General features: G+C 39.4%; 2 protein-coding genes across 2 annotated transcripts in view; both read left to right on the forward strand.

The window, feature by feature from the left end:
• The window catches only part of CLDND1 (claudin domain containing 1), an 871,794-nt gene that overhangs the window by 791,474 nt on the left and 53,150 nt on the right, over positions 1–27,170 (forward strand). The gene's annotated exons all lie outside the window — the stretch shown is intronic.
• On the forward strand, positions 1,513–15,301 carry CPOX (coproporphyrinogen oxidase). Its single transcript, XM_050782068.1, has 7 exons — positions 1,513–2,200; positions 3,937–4,080; positions 4,350–4,460; positions 6,246–6,387; positions 9,100–9,318; positions 13,243–13,347; positions 13,986–15,301. The coding sequence occupies exons 1-7, from the start codon at positions 1,648–1,650 to the stop codon at positions 14,071–14,073; spliced, it is 1,362 nt and encodes a 453-aa protein (XP_050638025.1). The 5' UTR covers positions 1,513–1,647; the 3' UTR covers positions 14,074–15,301.

Genomic DNA, 27,170 nt, shown 5'->3' on the forward strand with positions numbered 1-27,170 from the left:
CCGAAAACCAAGCCTTTACTTTTCAGTGATTCTCAGTGGTGAGGCTTGGGCAAGCACACCCACCTTGCTAACATCATGTCCCAGTGCGAGAGCTGCCAGGTGCAGTTGTGTGTAGATAAGATGCCAATTGGTCTGACTCAAAAGCCATTGAAGTTCCATCAGTGCATCCTGCCACTAAGAAAACACTTGTGGGAACAGCTACTGGTGGCTTAAATTATTATCTATTACTAGAAATTAAAACCATCCTGGAGACTTAAGGGACAAATTAGCCCATGACAATAGTTCTCACACTTTTACGTCCAGGAACCATGGAGCTCTGGTATGGTTACAGGGGAGACAAAGACTTGCCTGTCAAACCTGTTAGCTTCTTTCCTCATGTCTTTAAAGGGTAGGGGAAGGGAGACAGAGTGGGAGGAAGTGTGGATATTTGCCCTGCCTAGTTTATAGCAGTTGTTTTAAGTATTAAATGTGAGCAATATTTGGGAGCACCCCACAGTAGTAGAATAACTATTTTAAAAATTATTTGTTAATCACCAAAACACAGGAATTTTCTACTGGTTAACCAAAACAGTCACGTTGCTTTTCCTTTTTCTAAAATAATCAAGTAGGTACTATAGAAGCAAGGCCTGGGGAAATCTTTTTTTTTTTTTTTTGAGACAGAGTCTCGCTCTGTCACCCAGGCTAGAGTGCAGTGGCGCGATCTCCGCTTACTGCAACCTCTGCCTCCCGGGTTCAAGCGATTCTCCTGCCTCAGCCTCCTCAGTAGCTGAGACTACAGGCGCACGCCCTCACACCCAGCTTTTTTTATTTTTATTTTTTAATTTATTTTTATTTTTAGTACAGACAGGGTTTCACCATGTTGGCCAGGCTGGTCTCGAACTCCTGACCTCATCTGATCCACCCGCCTGGGCCTTCCAAAGTGCTAGGATTACTGGCGTGAGCCACCGTGCCGGGTCCGGCCTGGGGAAATCTTAAGGACAGAACTGTGATGTGGACTCGATCACAGAAAGTCTTCTAGATTCTCTTCCGAGTCCATTACTAGCTTCTCCCACTCTCCTTAGAAAATCATCCTTAAGCAAGGAGTTTCCCAGCCTGCCCATCCCCTCTGAAAACTCTAGAGGACCAGGACCCAGAGCGACGGGCAGGTCTGTAGTCTATACATCCTGAGCCAGGCTCTGTATTCTGCAAACCCTGTTTGAAAATGTAAGCGGGACTGGGATCTCTGCCACATTTCCACCCCAGTCCGCCCTCAGCCTCCCAGCCCGACTCTCTCTTCTCTCCTTGGCTGAGTAAACAGCCGACCCGAAGTTGTACGTGACAAGAGAGCCTCTGTTATCTCTCCCGTAGCTTCTACAGCACCGTCCCCGCCCCGCTCTCTTCCCTTCGGACCAGCCCTTCTGGGCGCGTCGGATTCTTATCTCCCGCCCCGCGCGGGGACGCTGCAGGCGGCGATAGGATCCGGACTACAGCTCCCAGCACGCCCCACTTCCCGCCCCCGCCGCCGGAGCCCGACGCTGCAGTGGCTCTTCCCGAAAGGTTCTTTCGTCCTGTGCGGCTCGCGGGCTCAGGACTCCCGGGGTCGGGGTGGGTCGGCTCAAAGGCCGGGCTCTGGGACGCAGGCACTGCCCCAGGTGATAGTGCGGGAGCATGGCCTTGCAGCTGGGCAGGCTGAGCGTCGGCCCCTGCTGGCGCGTGGCGCGGGGCGGCTGCAGAGGGCTCCGCGCCTGGTCCCAGTGCGGCGGCGGAGGGCTCCGAGCCTGGTCCCAGCACAGCGCAGCCAGACGCATCTGCCGGCCCCCTGGCCCGGCTGGCACGGAGCAGAGCCGCGGGCTGGGGCACGGCCCGACGGCGAGAGGCGGCCCCTGGCTGGGGACAGGGCTGGCCGCGGCGCTGGCGGGGTTGGTGGGGCTGGCCGCCGCTGCCCTCGGGCATGTGCAGCGGGCGGAGATGGTGCCTAAGAGCTCGGGGACGCGGGCCCCTTCGCTGGGGAGGCCGGAGGAGGAGGATGAGCTGGCCCGCCGCTGCAGCAGCTTCATGGCCCCGCCTGTGACCGACCTGGGCGAGCTGCGAAGGAGGCCGGGCGACATGAAGACCAAGATGGAGCTGTTGATCCTGGAGACCCAGGCCCAGGTGTGTCAGGCTCTGGCACAGGTAGACGGGGGCGCCAGCTTTTCTGTGGACCGGTGGGAGAGGAAGGAAGGTAAGGAGGCCGGCCCTTGGCGGGAGGTGGAGATGGGGGAAAAAGGGTCAGGTTCCAGATTGCAGACAGAAAATATAATAGTTCACAATATGAGATGGGGTAGGTAGGGGGTACCCACGGAGAGGCCGCTTGGTTAGAGGCCGCTGATAAAAAGATGGACACGAAAGGGTCACCAGCCCTCTGCTTGCAGGTGTGGACCCAGATCAGCTGTCACTTTGGTACTGCATTTCAAAATCTTTGCAATTCCATAGCAGCTTTTTGTTTGTTTGTTTGTTTTAGAACTTTTAAGGGGTATTTGTAACTAACAAGCTTAGATGTCCAAAGTTCGTTATTGAACATAAATTTCAATAGATTATGGAACACATTTTGTCTCCTTCTCTGGGTGAATTTGCGCTTTTTCCTCTTTAGGAGATGGAAAGAACTCATCTCCTGTGCGCTAAGTGTCGGCGAAACTCCTCCAGCCAGGATGCCATTGTGTCAGAGTCTTCCCACTTCTTTTTACTGTTGCCCAAGATATATTTGATTGGTTTCTCAGTAGCACTACCAAATGCACGCGTCAGATTTCCTGCTAGGAAAGTCTTCCCTTCTAATGTCAATGAGCATCAGAACCCAGTTCTCATAGAGGCATACATTCATGACCGTGGTGTTGCCCATACAGTGAAACCCCACATCTTGAGTGGAAACTTGAAGGATTCCTGACTTCTCCTGTTTTGAGCTGTGATATTGTTACATCTATATTAAATGAAGTTCAGTCTAGTTTTCCATCTTGTAATGTTTTCAAGCAAAGACCACTGAACTAGGACACAACCTCAAGTACTATACTAGCCGTGTGACCCTCAGAAGTTACTTTTTTTATGGCTGTTTTCCCATCTATGAAATATATATATATTTCATCTCATTTAATCCTCATACTACCCATATATATGGATGGAATATATGTGAAGTGCTTAGAATATTGTCTGAAGCATAGGCAGCATTTAGATAAATTGTTGCAGCCACTCGTCAGCAGTTTGGTCTTGGATGAGATATTTTGCCCCTCTGGTCCTCAGTTTTCTCATTTGGAATATATGAGGGTTGTACTGGATCATCTTATCTCCCATCCAGCTCTAAATGTTCTTAGAAATAAAACAAGCCAAAATGAACTTTGATGAAACATTGTCCTTACAGTGACCCTAGTACCTTAAAAAAAATTAGTAGTAAGGCTCATACACGTGACTACTAATGTGCGTCTCACTTTAAGGTTCTGAATCCCTTCAGAGTTTGAATATCTACTGTTTCTTAATTGCCTGTAAATAAAATTAAAAGGCAAACAGCACACTGAGAAAGAAATTTTTGGAACAATATTGATCTCTTAAATTCAGTAATAATAGAACACCCTTCAAGTCTACCCATTCCCATTTTTAACCTTAGCTTTCTCTCATATATCATAACTGATAGATGCCATTCTGAACAGTAGAATCTGAAGGGAGAATATTCCAGTGCTTTATTTTAGATGATGGCAGGAGACTGTTGAAGAAATATTCAGTTTAGTGATATGAGAAGGTCCAGTATTTGCCCAATATTAATAGTGTATGTTATAAAGCTGAGCTAGTTATCTAATTGTATTGTACATAAAATGATAAATACACTGATATAAAAGATTTGGGAAACAGGAAGATAACCATCTTCATGCAAGGGTTGCTTTCAGTTTTGCACATACTCTTACATTCCCTCCTTTTTTACATTTCTATACACAGGAGGTGGTGGCATCAGCTGTGTACTTCAAGATGGGTGTGTTTTCGAAAAGGCTGGGGTGAGCATTTCTGTTGTTCATGGAAATCTTTCAGAGGAAGCTGCAAAACAAATGAGAAGCAGAGGAAAAGTTCTGAAGACTAAAGATGGTAAATCAGACAGCCTCGACAGTCTTTAATAGTCCCTGCAAACCTTATTTTGCCCACAAGTTTTATTTATAAATTAAATACTGCTTCTGAAAAAAGCCATTTGAGTTCATATGCTGCAGGTTGAGAATTACTTTTTTTAAATTATGTTTTTAAGAGACAATGTAAAAACCAGCTTTTGAAAATTGACTTAGAAATCATATTAGAGTTCAATTGTATCAAGCCATTCGAGGTAACTGAATATAGCTCACTACTCGTATTTTACTTTCCAGGTAAATTGCCATTTTGCGCTATGGGCGTGAGCTCTGTTATCCACCCCAAGAATCCTCATGCTCCTACTATCCATTTCAACTACAGATACTTTGAAGTAGAAGAAGCTGATGGTAAGGGTCTCAGGAGCTATGGAAAGTACTATTGTGCAAAATGTGCATTTTGAAACAGATAAGAGAGCATAACATCTAAAAGTGAGGAAGAGGAGTCTTAAGTAGGTCTTTCAGGAGGCATATAAAGGCAATTTCTTGGCAAGTGCAATGGATTCTGCCCAAGACATGACAAGTAAGAATGGGGCCAGGCATGGTGGCTCATGCCTGTAATCCCAGCACTTTGGGAGGCTGAGGCGGGTGGATCACTTGAGGTCAGGAGTTCAAGACCAGCCTGACCAACATGGTGAAACCCCCTCTCTACTAAAAATACAAAAACTTAGCTGGGTGTGGTGGCACGCACCTGTAGTCCCAGCTACTTGGGCGGCTGAAGTGGAAGAATCACTTCAACCTGGGTGACAGGTTGCGGTGAGCGGAGATTGCTCCACTGCACTGCACTCCAGCCTGGGTGACAGAGCGAGATTCCATCACAAAAAAAAAAAAAAAAAAAAAAACGATATTGACTGACTCTAACCTTCCCATATCTTCCCATATTTCCTCCAGCATAGAAGGAATGATTTAATGAACCTGAACTTCAGTGTGCGCCCAGGGTTCTTTGCAAACATAAATTCATTACATCTGAAGGAACACCTTATGTACGAGGTTAAGTTGAAATTGAGAACTTGCTTTTGGAAAATGTTTTACGTATGCATAGCTTTGCTAGTCACCAGGGCATTAGCAGTGGGTCGAAAGTGGGATGCAGTTGATGGTGCCTCCTGTGCATGTAGTTCCAGCCTGTCTCTTACCTGATGCCACATGTCAGAATACCTGTGCAGTGCCACGCCTATTCCTATTGGTGTCTCTGTAGGTGATGGCATTTAAAGTCACTGCTTTAACTTTTCATTTGAAGCCATTCAGCTTGGTTCAACCTTTTATGTTTAAAGTTGCTAACTAGTATTGACAACTCATACACCCGTGAACATATGAAACAGTTATTCTCAAGTGGTAAGTTGCCTCAGCAAGTGTTTTTACTCTTTCTAGGAAAGGGGAGGGGTGGTAGTGGTTCTTAATACAAGGAGTGTCAGAATCTCCTGGGAAGTTTTTATAAACTACAGATTCCTGGGTCAGAGATGTGGGTTTGTTTTTGGTTTTTCTTTTTTGTGATCTAGCTATTTTAAGCTCCTCATGTGATTCTCCTCCACAGCCAGAGTTGCAATCCACTTCCTGATCCACCAGTGTATTGTTTTATCACTCACTGCCCTGCATATCATTCCTTGCAAGTTCCACTTTCTTACTTTTTAGTTTATTTCTAATTTTTTGTTGTTGTTTTGTTTTGTTTTTTTGAGATGGAGTCTCACTCTTGTCTCCCAGGTTGGAGTGCAGTGGCGCGATCTCAGCTTACTGCAACCTCTACCTCCTGGGTTCAAGCGATTCTCCTGCCTCAGCCTCCTGAGTAGCTGAGATTATAGGTGGCCACCACACCCGGCTATTTTTCGGATTTTTAGTAGCAGCGAGATTTCACCATATTGGCCAGGCTGGTCTCGAACTCCTGACCTCAGGCGATCTGCCCACCTCGGCCTCCCAAAGTGCTGGGATTACAGGCATGAGCCACCGCACCTGGCCGCTTTTACCTCTCTTTTTCTGCCCGGGCCTTACTGGTCTTCAGAGCTAAAATCAGTTAAAATTTTTTTTTTTATTGTCATCCATTTTATGCTGAATAAATTAAGCTGCTAAATTAAGTTTTCTAATCTAGCCAGTAATGCTGAAGCTCGAAAGTCCACATTAGAATCCCATGTCTTGATTTGGTAGGCAACAAGCAGTGGTGGTTTGGTGGTGGATGTGACCTCACTCCAACATACTTGAACCAAGAAGACGCTGTCCATTTCCACAGAACTCTAAAGGAGGCTTGTGACCAGCATGGTCCAGAGCTCTACCCCAAATTTAAAAAATGGTAGGTAAAGTTACTGAACGTTCATGACCCCAAAATTACATTCTATTCCTTCTGAAGGCAACTATTATGTCACTAAATACCCTCTTCTGCTTATGAAAATGGAACTATTTTTCTTACTTTACTCATCAGAAGAATTAGAATACTAGTTTTAAGTGGTTGTATTAAATTATTTAGTTAGGAATATTATAATATAAATTGAGTAGTAACATCTTTTTATTCCAAATGATTTAGAATGATAGACTGTAAACTATAAGGTGATCTATGCTTGAGAATGAGAGGCTTTTTAATCTAGAGTGGGTTGTTAAATTCTCATTCCAGATGAGAATTATTGTTCCTGATGTTGACTTGGGAATCAAGTCCTGATGTGTAAGGGCATGGGAAGGGTTGGAGAACCACTAGAGGGAGATGCCCACATACCAGAGATTTTGGCCAAGGGGAAAGAGGAATTGGAGAATTTGTTGAAGAAATTCTAATGATAAAATAAGAAAACAAACAAAAGTTGGAAGAAGACCCAGAATATTTGTTATCATCAAATGGAATCTTGGCACAAATTGTTTGGAATATGAGTAAACTACTCAATTTTGCTTAGCGCTCATTGACATTCTTGAAAAAGGAAGAACAGAAAGAATTTTTGTCTTTTTGCTTTGTTTTTAGAGCTAATAGTTGTAGAATGTTAATGTCATTTATGCAAGAGTGTGGAGTTCAGCTTTAAAATTGCCAGAAAAGATGAAACATTTGAATATTCTCCTCTTGACGTAACATTACTACTGAAAAGTATACAGCCATGGATGCATGCAGATACTAGTTGTCTTGTAAACTCTCTCAGAACTTAGCATCCTTCCAGGAGGACTAATAGAGTAGACAGTTCTCTTTTGGTTCTTTTTTCTAGCTATTACTGAGATGACTTTAAGCAGTGTTAGGTAATAAAATATCTAGGATGCTAGCTAGTTAAAAAGAAGTTTTTAGTATAAGTGCTTGGGTTTGAATATTTGTCCTCTCCAAAACTCATGTCGAAATGTAACCCCCAGTCTGGCAGTATTAAGAGCTGGGCCCTTTAAGAGGTGATTGGGCAAAGCCCTGATGGATGGATTAATCCATTCATGCATTAATGGGTTAAATTCATGGGAGCGGGACTGGTGGCTTTATAAGAAGAGACCTGAGCTAGCACGTTCAGCCCCCGACCATGTGATGTGTGCTGCCTCAGGACTCTGCAGAGACCCCACCGGCAAGAACGCTCACACTAGATGAAGCCCCTCAAACTTGAACTTCTCAGCTTCCATAACTTAAGAAATAAGTTCCTTTTACTTATAAATTACGCAGTTTCAGCAATTCTGTTATAAGCAAAGGAACACTGACTAAGAAGTAAGTAGATTACTTAATTTTATAATGTTTTGAAGAGAGATTTTGAAAAGGTATGATTTGGGTTAAAAACTGACTTTACAATCTTGCTCAGGATATACTTTTTTAGACTGTGTTAATAAAATGTGCATATAAAGAAGGCCAACAAGTCACGATTGAGGTGAATTCTACCGATGTGTCAGTTCTAGGGATCTGCATCTGTTGTTCTGTTGTTGTTGTTGTTTAAGCAATTGAAGCTGTATTTAAGGTGACCTTTTAAATAGCTTTTAGTTTTTGTTTGAACCTGTTTTTCTATTTAAGGACCCTTATGCAGAGATTATCAAAAGAACTACTTTTAGGATATAAACTATTTTACGAGTTTAACAGTTAGGAAGTGGCTTCTTAGGAAACCTGTTCTAGTAGCCATAGAGGGGAAAAGACTCAAGAACAGATTAATAGTTTTATGTGCTGCCTCACAGGGTAAGCTTTCATATGTCTGATATGACATATGAAAGAATAAAAAATATTCTCTGATCTTTTTTTTCCACCAACTTTTCCCTCTGTCATTCATGCTATAGAACCATCAAATTTTATTGCTGAAAGAGACCTGATTGTGTATAGTACCTTCCTTTGGTGAATAAAGAACTCACTCGAGAGAGCTTGGCTTTGCACCATGGTTGGTGTCATTGTTAGTGGAAGATTCCTGGCCTCCTGCCTCCTACAAAAGCATCAGTGCTTCTGAAGGCAGCAACTTGTTCCAAGAAATAGAGTATCAATATTGGACTGTTTCTCTGTTCACTAAAGTTCTTAGAGTTTCACATCGTTTACATAGACTTGTGTGAGATTGTCTGGTTGCTTTGAAAATAAGAGGATAAGCATTTTCGGCGGGCGCCGTGGCTCACTCCAGCACTTTGGGAGGCCGAGTTGGGCGGATCACGAGGTCAGGAGATCGAGACCATCCTGGCTAACACGGTGAAACTCCATCTGTACTAAAAATACAAACAATTAGCCAAGCGTGGTGGTGGGTGCCTGTAGTCCCAGCTACTTGGGAGGCTGAGGCAGGAGAATGGCGTGAACCCGGGAGGCAGAGATTGTGGTGAGCCGAGATCGTGCCACTGCACTCCAGCCTGGGCGACAGAGCGAGACTCCGTCTCAAAAAAAAAAAAAAAAAAAAAAAGATAAGCATTTTCTACCTTGGTGATATCTGTAAAAAATCTGTCTAAAATCCTCATTTCATTTTCATAGTTGGACAGCAAATTAGGACACTATCCTGACATTAGTTGAGGATAGTGCTGTAACCTGAAAGTCTCGCATTGATTTTCATGTCTCTTTTTTTCCATTTGATCCCTGGTTTGGCGCGGCTGTGTTTTCCAGGTGTGATGATTACTTCTTTATAGCCCATCGTGGAGAGCGGCGCGGCATTGGTGGTATCTTTTTTGATGATCTTGACTCTCCGTCCAAGGAGGAGGTGTTTCGCTTTGTACAGAGCTGTGCCAAGGCTGTAGTTCCTTCTTATATTCCCCTTGTGAAAAAGCACTGTGATGACTCATTCACGCCCCAGGAGAAGCTATGGCAGCAGCTCAGAAGAGGACGGTAAGTGACTGGAGAATGAATTCTTTCATGGCGTAACTGGGGGAGGTGGAGCAGCTCTTAATAATAGCAGGTGTTGTGTTGTCCGATACTTTGTAATAGTTGTGTTAATTTCTTTTCAGAGCTAGATGGATAGTAAATGAATTAAAAGACATTGTGTAAAGTAATAGTATAATTATAGCAAAGTTTATTTAATTCATCTATACGTTAGAGACTCATAGTAGGCATGTAGTAAGTACTTGCCGAATTTAATTCTGCTGATTTCTCTTAGTCTTCTAGTAATACCCTCCAGCCTTATGTCAAGATGTGAGCCTCATTTAATGTCTTTGCGGCTTTGTAAATTTGGAATCACACTTTTTTTTCATTCATCTTAAAGATTTCACAGAAGTTATTTTAATGGAAATAATTTCAGAAATTCTGCCGGCCTCTCCATTAGGCATTTTGTATCTGATGTTTTTCAGCAAACCTGTAAGATAGGTGTAATCATCTTTTTTCAGAAAGTTAAATCTGTTGCCCAAGAGACATAGCTGGTAAATATAAGATCTCAGATGTGGAACTGGGTCAAAATGACTTCAAAACTTGTAGTCTGTGTAGTGCATAAGGTTAAGCAGTTGAAGCAGGTTTGTGCTTCTTACCATGATACTCACCTTAACCACCCTGCTCTGTGCAGTGAGCCTAGTGAGCTCAGTGGGGTGTCCATTCTGAGACTATCTCCCGCCACGGTCTACTTGTAAATCCACTCCAAATTACACAGCCTGCTGGCCCCGATCAGTTTCTCGTTGCCACCTTAAATGCCTGTATAGTACTGAAACATGGCTATAAAATGGATTTTCTCATTGATGTTAATTCTGTGTTAGGCAAAAGAAGCTTTGGGTACTAAGGAGGTAAAGCTTTTGCCTTAAAGAGGTCAACTTAAATAATGTTTCAAGTCTAAAGATAAACATTTGCGTATATCCTTTCTTATGACTGCCTGTGCTATCTGGTTCCCGTTTATTAACTTGAAAAACATGAGAGTAAATTTTTAGAAATTTCTTAAAGAATACATCTATTTTGGAACATGTTTTTTGTTCGTTTCCATAATTTCTTGAATATACCTTTACCACTCTTTCCTTCTTTCACTTGATATTTATTTTGCGGCCCCTGTGATGAGGCACTATCTTGGCTACCAGGTGGCCATAACATGGACCTGACATAAAGAGTCTCATAGTTTAGTGGGGATGACATACCTAAGAGGACAATTTAGAACTCTGTGCAAAGTAAAGTATTCTAGTTTTGCACAAGATTTTATAGGCAAAGCTGGCAGATTTTGTCAATACTAGTTAGGTGAATCCTTTAAAACTTCATAGACAGGAGTAATGGTTTGTTTTGTTTTTTATACGTCGTTTGATGGCAGATCATTCTGAAAGTCATTGTGTGTGTATCATTGCATGTCTGGTGTCATGAGATAGGCAGAACTGTGGGGTATTAGATTAATTTTCTATGGTATGGTGTGTGACTCTTCTTCAAAGACAGCTTCTTTCTGCCTCCCTTATCTCTGGGCCTTAAGATGGCGATAAACTCTGGGGACTAGGATAACTCCAGCTCTTCTCTGGGGCTATCAACACTGTCTTTGGTTTCTAATACTGCAGTCATGACCCGTTATCTATCCTTTTCACTTACTGTTACCCACCTTCCCCTGTTTCACCCCCTCCAAACACGGGTCTCCCTTTCAGCAGTCAGTCTCGTTCCCTTTTGACTGTACAGTCTCTTATTTGGCAATCTCATCCAGTTTCTTGCCCTCAGTTACTACTATCCTCCCCCAGACTTTGAACGTCAGTCTTACAGTTATCCTTTTCATAGGAAACCAGAAATTAAAGACCTTTAACTTATTTGTTCGTTGTGTTTTGGGAAAGGGAAACAGGATAAAATGTAGGCATTAGTTAAATTGAAGGGATTGGTTAAAGTCCCTAACTTATAGGCACCCCAGAGAGGACAGATGTATGAAAAGGATGAGAAATTATTAAAAAAAAAAAAGAAAAGAAAAGAAAATGCTGCAACTCAACACTACCTTTTATTATGATTGCTATTAATCTGCAGAGAGACTGAATTAGATAACTACTTATTAATGCAATTAACTACTTTAAGAAAGAGGAATATATAGAATATCAGATCTATACCAGGAAAAGGAGATGGACATTTTTTATTAAAAAACATTTTTTTTTTTTTTTTTTAAAAGAAAGATCAGATCTAAGTGCAGCTTGGTGGGAGGTAGAGAGGCCAATGTAAAGAGAGGGGCATCATTCGCTCAATAGAGGAAAGGATCTGACAGAAAATTCATTTAGGACTCTTAACAAGGGTCTCTGTGGTAGGTTTTCAAATACATCAATGTAAACTAGAGAACCATACCCATCCCTTAGATGTTTCAGAAACGTAATACCAGGTGAAAAAGGTAGCCAAAAGATAGAATTCTTTTCCATGGTCTTAGAAAAGGATTCAGAAGAGTCACTTAAATTATTTTTTGAAACAGACATAAGAAGGTATTAAATAGTTCTTTGTACATAAAAGTCAATGATAAATGGTGAGAGTTAGAAAGGGAGCATAGGTAAAATTCTTTACACTTTTGCAGGGCTTTTGACAAGTTCCATATACAAAAGGTGCTTTTAAATAATTCAAGTATTGTGGGCTGGGCGTGGTGGCTCAGGCCTGTAATCCCAGCACTTTGGGAGGCTGAGGTGGGTGGATCGCGAGGTCAGGAGATCAAGACCATCCTGGCTAACATGGTGAAACCCTGTCTCTACTAAAAATACAAAAAATTAGCCAGGCGTGGTGGCGGGCGCCTGTAGTCCCAGCTACTTGGGAGGCTGAGGTAGGAGAATGGCGTGAACCCAGGAGGCAGAGATTGCAGTGAACCGAGACTGCGCCACTGCACTCCAGCCTGGGCAACAGAGTGAGACTCCATCTCAAAAAAAAAAAAAAAATTATTGTGAGAACCTAGAGAATATTTTGCTATAGATGGGCATCAAGACAGTAACCAATAGGTAAATAAGACTATGTGAGAGAAGTTTAGACCAAGGGAGTAATTTCTGAATTAGATAAATGATCTGAAAGGGGCACTGTTTATTGAACTTTTCAGATTATGAATCAGTCTAAATTCTTTTGAGTAGTAGAAATTATCCTTTTGAAATCAGAGAGGGAGACCTTTTTACATCCTATGTTAAAGGCAGAGGCAGGATTTTAAACTGGATGGAGTCCAGATCTGACTAGGGCAGTGAATATACTGAACCAAGTTTTAGTTGATGCTAAGGGTATTTAAAAAAAAAAAAAATGAAAACGCTGCAACTCAACACTACCTTTTATTATGATTGCTATTAATCTGCAAAGAGACTGAATTATGTGACTGCTTATTAATGAAATTAACTACTTTAAGAAAGAGGAATATATAGAATATCATAGTCCGTTGTTAATAGATTATTGTTAGCTGTAGTTGGCCTTTCAGATACAGAAGTTTTACACCATCTTGGTAGTAGTACTCGTGAGTTACAGATAGTGAAATGAAATCTTTGTCTCTGAAACATTCCAGAGTATGAGGAAGGCCAGAAGGAGCTGGGGTATCTTGAGAAGGGATGCATTTTTTTTCTTAATTGTTGTGCTTTAAACTTCTCAGCTTTGTGTCAATTCTGTTTACTTACGGGAAAACATAACCTTGTATTGTGACTGCTCTATGTTGGGTCAGACTCTGTATTCTATTGTTCGGTGGGTAGAATAACCTTTTATTTCTGCCTGTCCAGATGGAGAGCTCTCAGTGGGCTGTAGGGTGGTGTCCTCTGTGCCAGTTCCAACTGATGGGAACCGGGGGAAAAAACCCACCCCTTTTAAAATATTTGTTATGGGTTAGTCTTAAGATTTTATTGAGCTGGCCCTTAATGTTATTTGATGTATTTATGGCAGGTATGTAGAATTTAATCTGCTGTATGATCGGGGCACAAAGTTTGGCCTCTTCACTCCAGGATCCAGAATTGAAAGTATCTTGATGTCTTTACCTCTAACTGCCCGGTAAGAAGATAACTCATTTTAGTAGTTATCCCTACACTCCCAATTCCCAAACACCCACAGAATATGAAAGTTAACACCGCAGATGTCATACCTAGGTCTGTGTTAGTTTTGACTTTGCTGATTTGATAAGAAAATCACAGTCAAATAAGGCAAATCAAATTGGATATTTTAAGCGGTGACATGGTGAATGCCACGGCTCTGTGAGGGCAAGGAGAGACTGGAGGGAGAGAGAATACAGGCTGAGTCATGGTAGCTGGGAGGTGAGATGGACTTTCCCTGCCTATTTGTTTTTCTGGAAAGAGGTATGCATAAGTATTAAGCTAAAGAAAGTTTGCCCAAGGATCCCCTGAGGTTCTATACTTCATGAAACCCTGGTTTATGTTAAAGGTGTATTTTGGCTCTGGGATAGTAATATTAGCTAAAGCATACCCAAGAGTTATCAGGAAACTATTTTTTTGGCAAATAGTTTTCTTAAAGGTCGAGTTGGTACAAGGCACATCAGGCACAGTAGAGACCAAGAAGTATAACGCTTTTTTTTTTTTTTTTTATTCTTAGGATTTCATTTTTCATTTAAGTAAAGAGGTATATGTGTCATTATTTTTTATGTTTTTTTTTGCTTTTGTTTTGGACACGCATAGATGGGAGTACATGCATTCACCCTCAGAGAATTCCAAAGAAGCTGAAATTCTGGAAGTTCTGCGCCATCCAAGGGACTGGGTGTGTTGATACAGGCAGAGTGGCCGTGCGGGGCTTTGGAGGGCACAGGATGTGTGCTCCCCATGCCACTGGCCGGCACTTTGCCACTGTGTGGCAGTTACCTGTGCCTTAGTCTTTTCCACTCTGCACCCCACCTCGTGGGCAGATGGTAACATGTTTTGGATGCTGTCAGTGATGAATGGTGAGATGGCAGATTGTCAGAGTCAATTGATGACACCTCATTTATACTTGTAGTGTCATTTTATATGACTAGTTTACAAAATTGGACATTGAGTTTCCAAGTATGGAGATAAGGGAATGTAAATAGTATTATATGTATCAGGAAATTTCTCATCTTGTTTTTGTTTCATGTGTTTTTTGAAGTTTTCATTTCTGCCATAAAAATCTGTGGTGGAATACATTTTGTTTTCATTAATTCAGTGACGTTGACTCTTCAGAGTAATTTTAGAACTTGAAGGTAAAAATTTACTTTGTCAACGCTGAAGTCTCTGCTGTAATCTTTATACATCTTTCTCCAGAGAACATGATAGTGTCAAGTAGATATATATTTTTATAATAGGTATTTAGAAGCACTTGAAATATTCTTAATCTCTGCATGTGTTACAATTCAGTTATTTCTGTAGTTTGTAAACTCTAAAGTGACGTTACTATTAAGAGATGTGTAAGTTGTAATTTTGATTTTTGTGGAACCATTATTTGTTAATGTTGGGATTCTCTGCCCTTTTGAATGTGAAAGCTTATATCCCTGAATGCTGATACTTAAAGTTTTCTATTTCAGACATCTCTATGTGGAAGTTGAGACTAAGAATAATCCTAGGGATGCCATGAATTTAGGCAATGTTTCTCATTTGGAAAATGAAATGAGAAATAATTTCCTTCTTTAAAGCAAATATATATAGTATGAGAAACTTGGAGGCATTTCATACACACATTTCTTAGCAAAATGGACACATTGAAAATGTCCTCTTTTTTATATTAGAGATTCTGCAGCTCTTTGCTCTTAAGAGAAAATCACAACAGGATTCTTAATGTGTGACTTCTTTGTTCATATAATAATATGAATGTATTATTTTATTTGCTTCATAATAAAGTTTATAAGGAACAGCATCTCATACATATCATTATCTTGGAACACATTGAATGTATGTGATTGTGTGTGGCCTTTTTAGGGCTGGAAAATGTATGAATTCTTCAACTGTCTTATAACACATCTAATAAATTTTATTATGAAATAAGACTAAGAAATATTTATATTTTTTGTTGCCAGGATAATATAGGAAAATGCAAATATTTCTTAGTACAGTTGATCCTTGAACAACATTAGGGCGAGGGGCCCCAACTCCTCCTTACTGCACGCAGTTTCAAATGCTTGTATAACTTTTGACTCTCCCAAAAGTTAATCACTATTAGCCTACTGTTGACTGGTAGCCTGACCAATAACATAGTCAATTCACACATGTTTTGTGTTATATGTATTATATACTCTTCTTACAAGCTAAAAAAATGAAAATGTTATTAAGGAAATCATAAGAAAGAAGATATATTTGCTATTCATTAGGTGGAAGTGAATGATCGTAAAGGTCTTCATCCTCATTGACTTCATGTTGGGTAGGCTTAGTGGGAGTGGTAAGAAGAAGAGTAGGTCTTGCTCTCTAAAGGGTGGCAGAGGTGGAAGAAAATCTGCGAAGAAGCAAAACTGTGCAGTTCAAACCTGTGTTCAAGGCTCAACTATACTAATGCCAGAGTTCCTGATTCCTAGGTATTTTACTCAAGAAAAATGCAAGTTTTGTTCTCAGTTTTCACAGCAGCTTTATTCAATGGTTGAAAATTAGAAACAGCCCAAATGGCTAACAGCAGGTGAGCAGATAAACAACTTGTGATATATGCATATATTAAAATACTAAGCAATGAAAAGGAATAACTGTTGCTAATGACAGTAACATGGATGAACGTCAAAAGCATTATGCCAAGTGAAAGCCACACATAAAAGTAGTTACTATATGACTACATTATAAGAAAACCTAGAAAAAGCAAAGCTTTAATGACAGAAAGCAGATCAATGGACGTCAGGGGCCAGGGGATGCAGATTTGTGAAAGGGAACAAAAGTGTTTTGAGATGATTTAAATGTTTTACATCTTGATTGTGGTGATGGTTACTAGACTTTATATACATTTATCAAAATTCACTGAACTTAAAATCATGGAATTTTATTGTATATGTGAATAATACTTTAATAAAGCTAATACTTTCAAGCAATCCACCATTTAACCCCTACCTCATGTTTCGGCCTTATCTTCCACATTTCTCTGTGCACTTCAGTCTCAGACCATATACTCTGTGCATTTGTCACTCACCACTTTTCTGAACTTACCCCAAATTATACCTGCTCTGGCCTTTTCTCAGGCTGCTGCTATCTCTGCTTGGAATGTCTTATGTGCCTGTTCATCCTTCCATGCCCAATTTAAATCTTCTTCAAGAAACCTTCCTTGGAGTCAATCTCTTCTGCCCTTTCAGCACATTTTTTAGTATTGCTCTCAACATATTCTATTTACAGTCATTCAATCCACATCCCACTTATTACAAAATATTGAAGGTGGGTCTTTCCTTATTTATAGTACCTGCTACCTAACGAATGATCTGTTAATCTTTGTTTTCCAACACTGTTTTGCAGTATATTGTAGTATCAAGCTTATTGTTGTTTAACTGTCTGTATAACTGTCTTATTCCTAGCCTGTGAAAACAGAAATTCCCAGTATCTCTAAAAGCTCATTTAGAAATTGTTTTCAAGAATGTATTGTGTTATTCCTGCCACAAGTATAAGTTATATATTTGAAATCCCACATTTTAAAATTTCATCTTTCTTCCCAAAGAAGCATACATAACAATCCAATTTCATAATAAACCTAAATGAGCACATTTAAGTTAGTGACGCTTAGACTTTTGTAAATGGCTTGACTAAATTCCCTTGTTTTGTTACCTGAAATCAAGTCATAAGTTATACAACATAAAACCTCACTGATATGGTTAGGGTTTGTGTCCCCACCCAAATCTTAACGTGAATTGTAATCCCCCAAATCCCCAGGTGTCAAGGGAGAGACCACGTGGAGGTAATTGTATCATGGGGGTAAATCACCCCTGTGCTGTTCTCGTGGTAGTGAGAAAGTTCTCACAGGATCTGATAGTTTTGTAAGGGGCTCTTCCCTCCTTTGCTCGGCACTTCTCCTTCCTGCTGCCTTGTGAAGAAGGTGCCTTGCTTCCCTTTTGCCTTCTGCCATGATTGTAAGTTTCCTGAGGCCTCCCCAGCCATGCTGAACTATGAGTCAATTAAACCTCTTTATAAATTATTCAGTCTCAGGCAGTTCTTTATAGCAGCATGAAAACAGACTAATGTACTCACAGACCTGTTTCTAGAAGTGTTTTTATGTTTTTCTCTTTTTTTTTTGAGATAGAGTTTCACTCTTGTCGTCCAGGCTGGAGTGCAATGGTGCGATCCTGACTCACTGCAACCTCCACCTCCTGGGTTCAAGCGATTCTCTTGCCTCAGCCTCCCGAGTAGCTGGGATTACGGGCATGGGCCAGCACACCCGGTTAATTTTTGTATTTTTTTTAAGTAGAGACAAGGTTTCACCACGTTGGCCAGGCTGCTCTTGAAATCCTGATCTCAGGTGATCCACCTGCCTCGGCCTCCCAAAGTGCTGGAATTACAGGGATGAATCACCATGCCCGGCCTACAAGTGGTTTTATACTGGATATTCACTAACATATACATATACCAGCAGAGCAAGTTAGTTGAACTGCATTTCCTCTTCCAATCAGTGTAGCCAGCTCTATTCTAGATGTTAAGCTCATTCAATCAGTATTGTCAATAATCCTTTTACTGTTAATCCCTTCATATTTCAAAATGTGTTTGAACATAAAATTTGTCATAATCTAACCCATCATGGTTTCAATGGGTTGATGCAAATACAGCCACTTAGGAAAGTAAATTGACTTTGCAGTCATTTAGAGTTGCAACATTGACTCTGTCGTGGATGTGTTTTCTTATGAGATGGTTGAGAGGTATCAAAGTTCACAAAGCTGTACTGGCTGAATGCCTCTTACGTAATAGCAAGTGAATAATGCTTTCATAAATAAAAGTCTTTATAGCAATTTATCTATGCTCAGATCTGGTCAAGGTTGCTTCCATTTTCTGACTTGATGAGGCAGACAGGCTTTTAGAATCTGTTCCACATCTGCTGCTTGACATTCTTCTAACCATTAGTATAGTATGCAAATTCAGCAGCTTCTTGTCGTTCAAACTGTAGTTTATTAAAAATAACTAGTTCAGATGTCCTCAAAGAACATTTAAATTAATACCACCTCAATACAGGCCGGGCACAACAGCACTTTGGGAGGCTGAGGTGGGTGGATCAACTGAGGTCAGGAGTTCGAGACTAGCCTGGCCAACATGGTGAAACCCCATCTCTACTAAAAATACAAAAATTAGCGAGGCATGGTGATGGGCGCCTGTAATCCCAGCTCAGGAGGCTAAGGCAGGATAATCACTTGAACCTGGGAGGCAGGGATTGCAGTGAGCCAAGATCGTGCCACTGCACTCCAGCCTGCGCGACAGCGCAAAACTCTGTCTCAAAAAAACAAGAAAACAAAAACAACAACAACAACAAAACTACTTCAATACAAATTCTGCTGAAAGTACTTTTTTTTTTTTTTTTTTTTGAGACGGAGTCTTGCTCTGCTGCCCAGGCTGGAGTGCAGTGGCCGGATCTCAGCTCACTGCAGGCTCCGCCTCCCGGGTTCACGCAATTCTCCTGCCTCAGCCTCCCCAGTAGCTGGGACTACAGGCGCCCGCCACCTCGCCCGGCTAGTTTTTTTTGTATTTTTTAGTAGAGACGGGGTTTCACCGTGTCAGCCAGGATGGTCTCGATCTCCTGACCTCATGATCCGCCCGCCTCGGCCTCCCAAAGTGCTGGGATTACAGGCTTGAGCCACCGCGCCCGGCCTACTTTTTGTTTTTAATGTGTACTTGATCTTATATACTATTCAGCGTGAGTGTGGTGCTTAAAAGTAATGTATTTCTAAGAAGCAAAGAATAAGGAGCTACTTTCATCTTTACTTCTCTGCCACCCACCCCCACTGTTCATCTTAGTAATGTGTGGGAGATACGGTATCTCCCCAAACAGCAAGAAGCAGTCTTCAGCTGACGTGCCCTCGTGTGTGGAGCAAAGACAAGCCATCCCTGCTGTGCCCTATCAGAATTCCTGACTTGTGGAATCTGTGAGCATGATAAAATGGTTGCTGTTACATGTCATTAAGCTTGGAGTGGTTTGTTAAACAGCAATAGATAATTGAAACAGATGAAATGTCATTAACAGAAATGAAAAGAGCAGTTTTGAGGTGCTTGAAATGCTTGCAAGCTACCTGTACCAGTATTTAGAGATGTGAACTTAGGAGAGCTCAGTCCAGAAACATAAGTCTACCAATTTTGTAAAAGTAATAATTGAAGAAGTGGAAGAAGGTAAGCCACCCAAGGAAGTGCCTGCAGTGTAATAAAAGAGCATCAGAGACCGAACTGGGGACAGAGAAATGCACACAGGATGAGGTATCAGGAAAGACAGCTGAGAAGCAGCTATCTGAATAGAATAGGAGGAAGGAAATTGAAAGAGACAAGTGGGATGTGATTGTAATAAGGGCTCAAATATTACAATGGTTGTTTCTAATACAAGATGTTAACATGATCTACACTCTATGTTAATATGTTTGATAAATTGGGATTTAAATTAACATTTAAAAATGATCCTAGTCTATAAATTATCAAGGTCTTCTCAGATACTAAAATTTAGATGATAAAATTATTTCCATTAACATACCAGGTAATGTCTCCAGTTTCTCAAGAATATGACATTCTTGAAAGAACCAGTAGGTGGAGCAGAAAATCTAATCTGCAGGGGCTTTTTGTTTGTTTTTTGGTGAGGAACGGAGGAGGAGAAAGTAAAGTAAAGCGAGGAAGAAGGAGGGAGAATAAAAAGTCCTGGGAGGAGGAAGGAGAAATGAGAGAGAAGAGGTGGAGGACAGGACAGAAAAAGAGGAGAGGCAAAGAAGGAGTGAAATGAGAGAATTATCTGAAATCTGGCTCTTGTTGAACTCTGCTGTTGTTGGACAGATTATCTAAATGAGTCGTTACATATTTAATCAAGCATGGCTAATTTGACTATGCTGTTTATGTCTTGTCAAATGTCTCCACCGTGTTTCATGTCTCACTTTATGACTGGGAGATTCTGAAGTTGGCAATGTCTACAGTTCCAGTAATGTTGAATGTCTGAAGTACGGTGCTTAGCATCTGAGTTGCCTGAGAAAATGTGAACATTTCTGTCTGAGAGTGAATTATGTTAATCTGACTCTCAGAGGATACACAATTCTAAAAAGATTGAGGACTGTTCATCTAAATTTGTGTATTCAATTTAGAGTCTATACCCCAGGGGGTATGTGTGATTCAGTGAAGAAAGGTAAGAAAACATTTTTATCATTTCGAAAGCTCTGTTTTTGTGTAATTTCATTATGTCTACAATAAATTAATTATGTGGGTATTTCACAAATAAGCACATTTTGGGCGTCAAAAAATCAGCAGCTTGTAATTGAAGAACTGCTCGTTCAAATAGTGTATGTGTTTTTACAATTTGATGGACTAAAAATGAAAGTGGAGAAGAAAGCAGAATGTCTTGATAAACCAAAGAAAGAATATAATAACCATAAAGCTTGGCTTCTTACCTGTGGCCAGAGTTACAAGGCAGGAAGTGAAAGTATGCTAATTTCCCATTGGTTTTAGAGGAAACGAATGGACACTGTCTGAAGAAATGGAGAATGAACGTGTTAAATACAATATAGTAAAGGTAATCAGTAGACTAGAAATATAAACCAAGCTAAAGTGAGAGACTTTAAACTACAAATTTAGAAAACAACAAGAACCATATGATAAAGCCATAGCAAACATACCCATTCTATCAATAAATAAAAAATGACATACATATCAATAAATAAAAGTATCATAACATACTTTTACAATATTTCAAGTGGGACCATAAAGAAATAGATGCTATATAAAAGAGATACCTCTAAGACAAAATGCTTCAGAAAGTGAAAAATGATAGCTATACCAGGCAAGTACAAACTTAAAAAAATGAAGGAGTTATGATACTCATATCAGCTATCATGGAATTCACATCTAAAAGCGTAACATAAGAAAAAGAAGGGTACTTAAAATGTGAATGTAAAAAGGTGTAAATATCAATGGACCAAAGTACATAACTATATTCACAAGGAGAAAAAAATCCACTGGAGGAACTAGACTGATGCACACTTGCAGTTGTTGATTTATTTCACTTAGTCCCTGACAGAGCAAGTCGGAGGAAACATATTAAAGATGTAGAAGACCTAAATAACATGAGTAACAAAGTATCTCTAAATTACATATATTTTGAACCCTGAACCCTGAAAATAGAGACAACCCTTCACAGTACCTAGGGACATTCATAAAAATTGACAAAATTCTTTTCTAAATTACAAACTCCATAAGAAATTTTAAAAAACAGAAATTATACTGACAATATTCCCTAATCATAATACAGTAAGACAAAAATGAACAAGCAAATAAAAAACTAAAAACTCCAACATCTTATAAATTAAAACAGCTGTTTTTCTTAGCCCAGTCTTGGATCAAAGAGGAAATATAAACCAAAATTACTCATATCTAGGAAATACTGATAAACAATACCTACTACACCCTATGAGACATAACTAATGCGGTGTTTTCTTAAGGGCTTAAATATTTATACTGATAAATAAGAAAAAATGAAAACTATTTCTCAATCAAGAAATTTTACAAGACAACCAAACAAACTGAAGAAAAGGAAAAAGAGAAATTAGCAGGCAGAAACAAGATAAGGATGTTCAGTATCACTACTATTATTCAATATTGTATTAGAGATGCTAAGCTAGTAAGTTTAGGCAAGATAAAGAATTAGAAATACAAAGATTAGAAAAGAAGAGGTAAAATCATTTGTAATGACAAAATCTAAAAGCAACCCAAGTTTAATAAATGGAAGAATAGATACATTCTGGTATATTAATAAAATACCATAGACTCATGTTATGTGTATATAAATTATACAACTGGGAAAATTAATATGGATGAATATCACAGACATTGACCGAAGATAAAATAACCTGCAGAACAATACATACAATGTGGTTCCATTTGTATAAAATTCAAAAGATGCAAAGGTAGGCCACAGGCTATTTAAAGATACACATAAGTGATAAAATTAATGAAAAGCTAATGACAAATACCAAATTCAGGTGAATGGAGAATGGAACTGAGACAGGATTCATGGATGGCTTCAAAGTTCTTAGTAGTGTTGTACAGCTGGATTCTGATATACAAGTGGCCATTTCAACATTTCAATATATTAATAGGATATTTCTTAATATCTTACTCATATTTTAAAAATATTAATGTGTACATCAAGTATTAAAATCTTTTAAGCTAGGATCAGAAAAACTCTTTTGCTCTCATACTAACATTCACTTCTGTGGATTTTCTTGCTGGCATCCTGATACGTTTCTTTAAAAATCAAGTATTTTTTTCCCACATATTTAAATTAGTGTGTATGCCTTGTGGAACTCTTGGAAAATAAACAATGGTATTAAGGATATAATTACATTTTATTCCACCACTTAGAAGTAACCATAAATACTCAAAATTTTGGTGTATTTCTTTCTAGCTATTTTATGCATATTTTAATGTAGTTAAATCATATTGCATATATAATTTTGAATACTCACTGTTTTATTTTTTATGCCTTAAGCATCTCCCCGTGTTATTTAAAACTTTCAAAGGCAGATAATTGACTGGGGCTGGAAATAATGGGGTTTCTTAAAAGTGAGCAAGTGAGCTACTGACTGAGGGCTCTAATCCATCAACTGCCCCCATTTCTTTATGGGAACTTGGTCTCCAGCTGGGCAAGAGATTCAAGGGCTTTTTTTTCCCAAATAGATAATGAATAGTTCTGGAGAAAAAAAAATACTGCTGGAGGCTTTGATATTTTCACTACAAAATGATTAGCTCTTTTCTTTCCACCTACTTTCCTCCCAGAGCTTCCAATTACTTCTTAGTGCCTCTTTATAAGAATAGATAGCCAAGGATAGCTATATGTAGAAAGCTGAAACTCGATCCCTTCCTTACACCTCATACAAAAATTAACTCGAGATGAATTACAGACTTAAATGTAAGACCTAAAACTGTAAAAAACCCTAGAAGAAAACTCAGGCAATACCATTCAAGACATAGGCATGGGCAAAGACTTCATGACTAAAACACCAAAAGCAATGGCAACAAAAGCCAAAATTGACAAATAGGATCTAATTAAACTAAAGAGCTTCTGCACAGCAAAGGAAACTACTATCAGGGTGAACAGGCAACCTATGGAATGGGAGAAAATATTTGTAATCTATCCATCTGACAAAGGGCTAATATCCAGAATTTACAAAGAACTTAAAAAAATTTGCAAGAAAAAAACAATGCCATCAAAAAGTGGGCAAAGGATATGAAGAGACACTTCTCAAAAGAAGACATTTATGCAGCCAACAGACATATGAAAAAATGCTCATCATCACTGGTCATCAGAGAAATACAAATCAAAACCACAATGAGATACCATCTCACACCAGTTAGAATGGCAATCATTAAAAAGTCAGGAAACAACAGATGCTGAAGAGGATGTGGAGAAATAGGAGCGCTTTTACACTGTTGGTGGGAGTGTAAATTAGTTCAACCATCGTGGAAGACAGTGTGGTGATTCCTCAAGGATCTAGAACTAGAAATACCATTTGACCCAGCAATCCCATTACTGGGTATATACCCAAAGGATTATAAATCATGCTGCTATAAAGACACATGCACACGTATGTTTATTGCAGCAGTATTCACAATAGCAAAAACTTGGAACCAACCCAAATGTCCCTCAATGATAGAGTGGATAAAGAAAATGTGGCACATCTACACCATGGAATACTATGCAGCCGTAAAAAAGAATGAGTTCATGTCCTTTGTAGGGACATGGATGAAGCTGGAAACCATCATTCTCAGCAAAATATCACAAGGACAGAAAATCAAACACTGCATATTCTCACTCATAAGTGGGAGTTGAACAATGAGAACACATGGACACATGGACAGGAGCATCACACACTGGGGCCTGTTGGGGGATAGAGGGCTGGGGGAGGGATAACGTTAGGAGAAATACCTAAATTATGAGTTGATGGGGGCAGCAAACCAACATGGCACATGTATACCTGTGTAACAAACCTGCATGTTGTACATGTGTACCCTAGAACTTAAAGTATAATAAAAAGAAGAGCAAACAAAATGATTTGAATCAATGAGAAAACATTCCAAAGAAAAGAATAGATAGCCAGAGTCATCAGATATTTGAGGAAAAATCTCCAAATATAAGAGAAAGAGAAAAAATAAGTAAAGAGACCACAGACAGGCAGTCTTCTAATTAATATATAATAGAAAAGATAAGAGATTAAACTTAGAAATACAGAAGTAAATAGAACAACCAAAAAGATTTAGAAGTTGTTGCTTTTGGGCAGCAGGGCTGGGGTGAACAGAAATGGAAAGGGAATTGCTGGGTTTTGTCATAACCTTTTACTACTCTTTGATTGTTTAACTGATTGTATTTATTAGATTAATAAAAATATTAAAGAGTAAAAGCCATGGATTTTTAAGCCCTCAAAACAGCATTTTAATTGTGCATTTTTTTAATCATATAGATGTTTCTTATTAGAAAAAACTTTCCTTTCTGTTACATTAATTTTTATCCTGTGTTGACATTACATTAACAGTGTTTTTAAAGACCTCTTCCTGTTTTTGACCTCACTGTTGAGCTGAGTTAAATACACGTTATCTTCTAACTAGTTTTAACTTTAAGAAGTAAGATATGTTCTGAGAAAAGTATTCTTTAACAGGTTCCAATCGTTCGTAAAGATGCATAGAACTTTATACGTGGTACCCAAATGTCTTTTCTGTCTATGTTAATAAGTAAAACTATTGTTTATAAAATGCAAACTAAGTCACAGATTTTGTACACCTCAAGGTATAGGGGGAAGGTATTTCATAACGTGGGTGCTGGACAATGGTCCAGATGTATGACCTTTTTAAAGTTTTTGCTTGAGAGTTTAGAAGTGACATTTAAATCAATGATCACTGTGTGTAGGTTTTGGTTTTCTAAACACAGCAGCCCTCTGGCTCAATCGTGAAGACCTCTCATGAGTTCCAGAGGAACTTGGGTATATTTCTGTTTGTATAGTAAGACACTAAGAGAAAAGCATATTCTGGTTTTTACAGCTCTACCTTATTTTCTTCAAATGATATTTTAGTGACAATTTGAAGGAAATGCTATCAATGCTTCAAAACTCCAGCATAGTTTTTTTGTGCTGCCACCACAGCATCATCACTTCATGGTCTGATTGGTGTAAATACAACAGGGATAAGCAAAAGCATGAGACTGAAGGACACTTTCTGTTTAGGAAAAATGGGTAACAAGTTGAAGAATGCTTCTCCCTGAAATCTTTGGGCTTCCTCTCAATGTTGTTCCTGTTGTGTGGGTAGCTCCACCCCAGCTACCCACACAAGAACCTGGCCAGTGTAAAAATCAAACCGTGTGTCTTAGGCCACAACAGAGTCGGATTTTTACCTTGGCCAGGTTCTTGTGTGGGTAGCTGGGGTGGAGTCCTCTCATTCTTACTCTGCTTTTGTGGTGTGAAAGTCTAAGTTAACTGTTGATTGTTCTTCAATTTATTAGTGCTTTGCTATAATCTTAGGTAAAGTCAAAAATGCCATCAACTCATCTTATTGACATAGAGCAAAAGTACACCTGAATTTTTATTAGTTCAGACTTTTTTTAGAGTAAGAAGTCTTACTCTATAGTCTTTGTACATACATACAGAGAGAACACAGCGTTATGTTTTCATGACCTCGTACGTCTTCATTCTTGAACCTTTTAATTTTCTCGCATCAGAAAATATTTTAATTAAGTAATGTTCAAAAAATTTAGGTGGGCATACTAACACAAAATGCATTTTCTCTGATTTGTAAACCTTTTTTTTTTTTTTTTAAAACGAAGAGTTTTTGCTTCTTGCTTATATCTCTGTGGTTTGATGTTTTAGCCTCTTGATTAATCTCAATACTTTCTATCCTATGACTAAACTACTTTCCCTTGCATACACACTTGGATTTCTACTGCACGTCTTTTAAATTTTATGTCATTTATCATCTATATCTCTTCATTATTTTTTCTTAGATTTGCGTAATTCATATGTCTCTTCTTTATTTGTAGAGAGTCTAAATCTAGTCTTACATAATTGCTCCCAATGATGAGAATCTATTTATTTATACTTCTAATGTGTCCCAGAAAGGACATAAGGTGACATATATAATAATGCATAAAATATAATGAGATGAATTCAATTAAAAATAAGAAAAGTAGACAAAGGGAAACTAATGGTGGGAAATTAAGATGAGGCCAAGAGCAAGGTCAGCGTTCAAATCCTTGCCTAATAGAGCTGCAGTTTGGCTTGCTGCTATATCCCTGTTTTTTGTTCACCAGCTTCATGTCCCTCCCTGTGTAGCTTGATGACCACAGCCTGCTTGTGATAGTTAGGGTTTTCCAGAGAAACAAAACCAATAGGATGCATGTGTGTATGTCTGTATATAGCTTTATTTAAGGAATTTCTGAATATAGAGACTGGCAAGTCCCAAATCTGCAGTTCACACCTGCTGCTAGAATTCCCTCTTGCTCAGGAAGGTCAGTCTTTTGTTCTATTTAGAACATCCACTGATGGATGAGGCCCACCCACTTTATAAAGGGCAAACTGCTTTCCTCAAAGTCCACTTATTTAAATGTTAGTCTCATCCAAAGCACTCTTACAGAAACATCCAGAATAACGTTTGACCACATATCTGGGCACTGTGGCCCCACCATGTTGGCATAAAATTAATCACCATGCCAATAAAACCTGAGACTTGCCTTTAACCTCCACCTTGTCT

The sequence above is a fragment of the Macaca thibetana genome, chromosome 2 (genome assembly GCF_024542745.1).
Source record: "Macaca thibetana thibetana isolate TM-01 chromosome 2, ASM2454274v1, whole genome shotgun sequence".
NCBI classification, from domain to species: Eukaryota; Metazoa; Chordata; class Mammalia; order Primates; family Cercopithecidae; genus Macaca; species Macaca thibetana.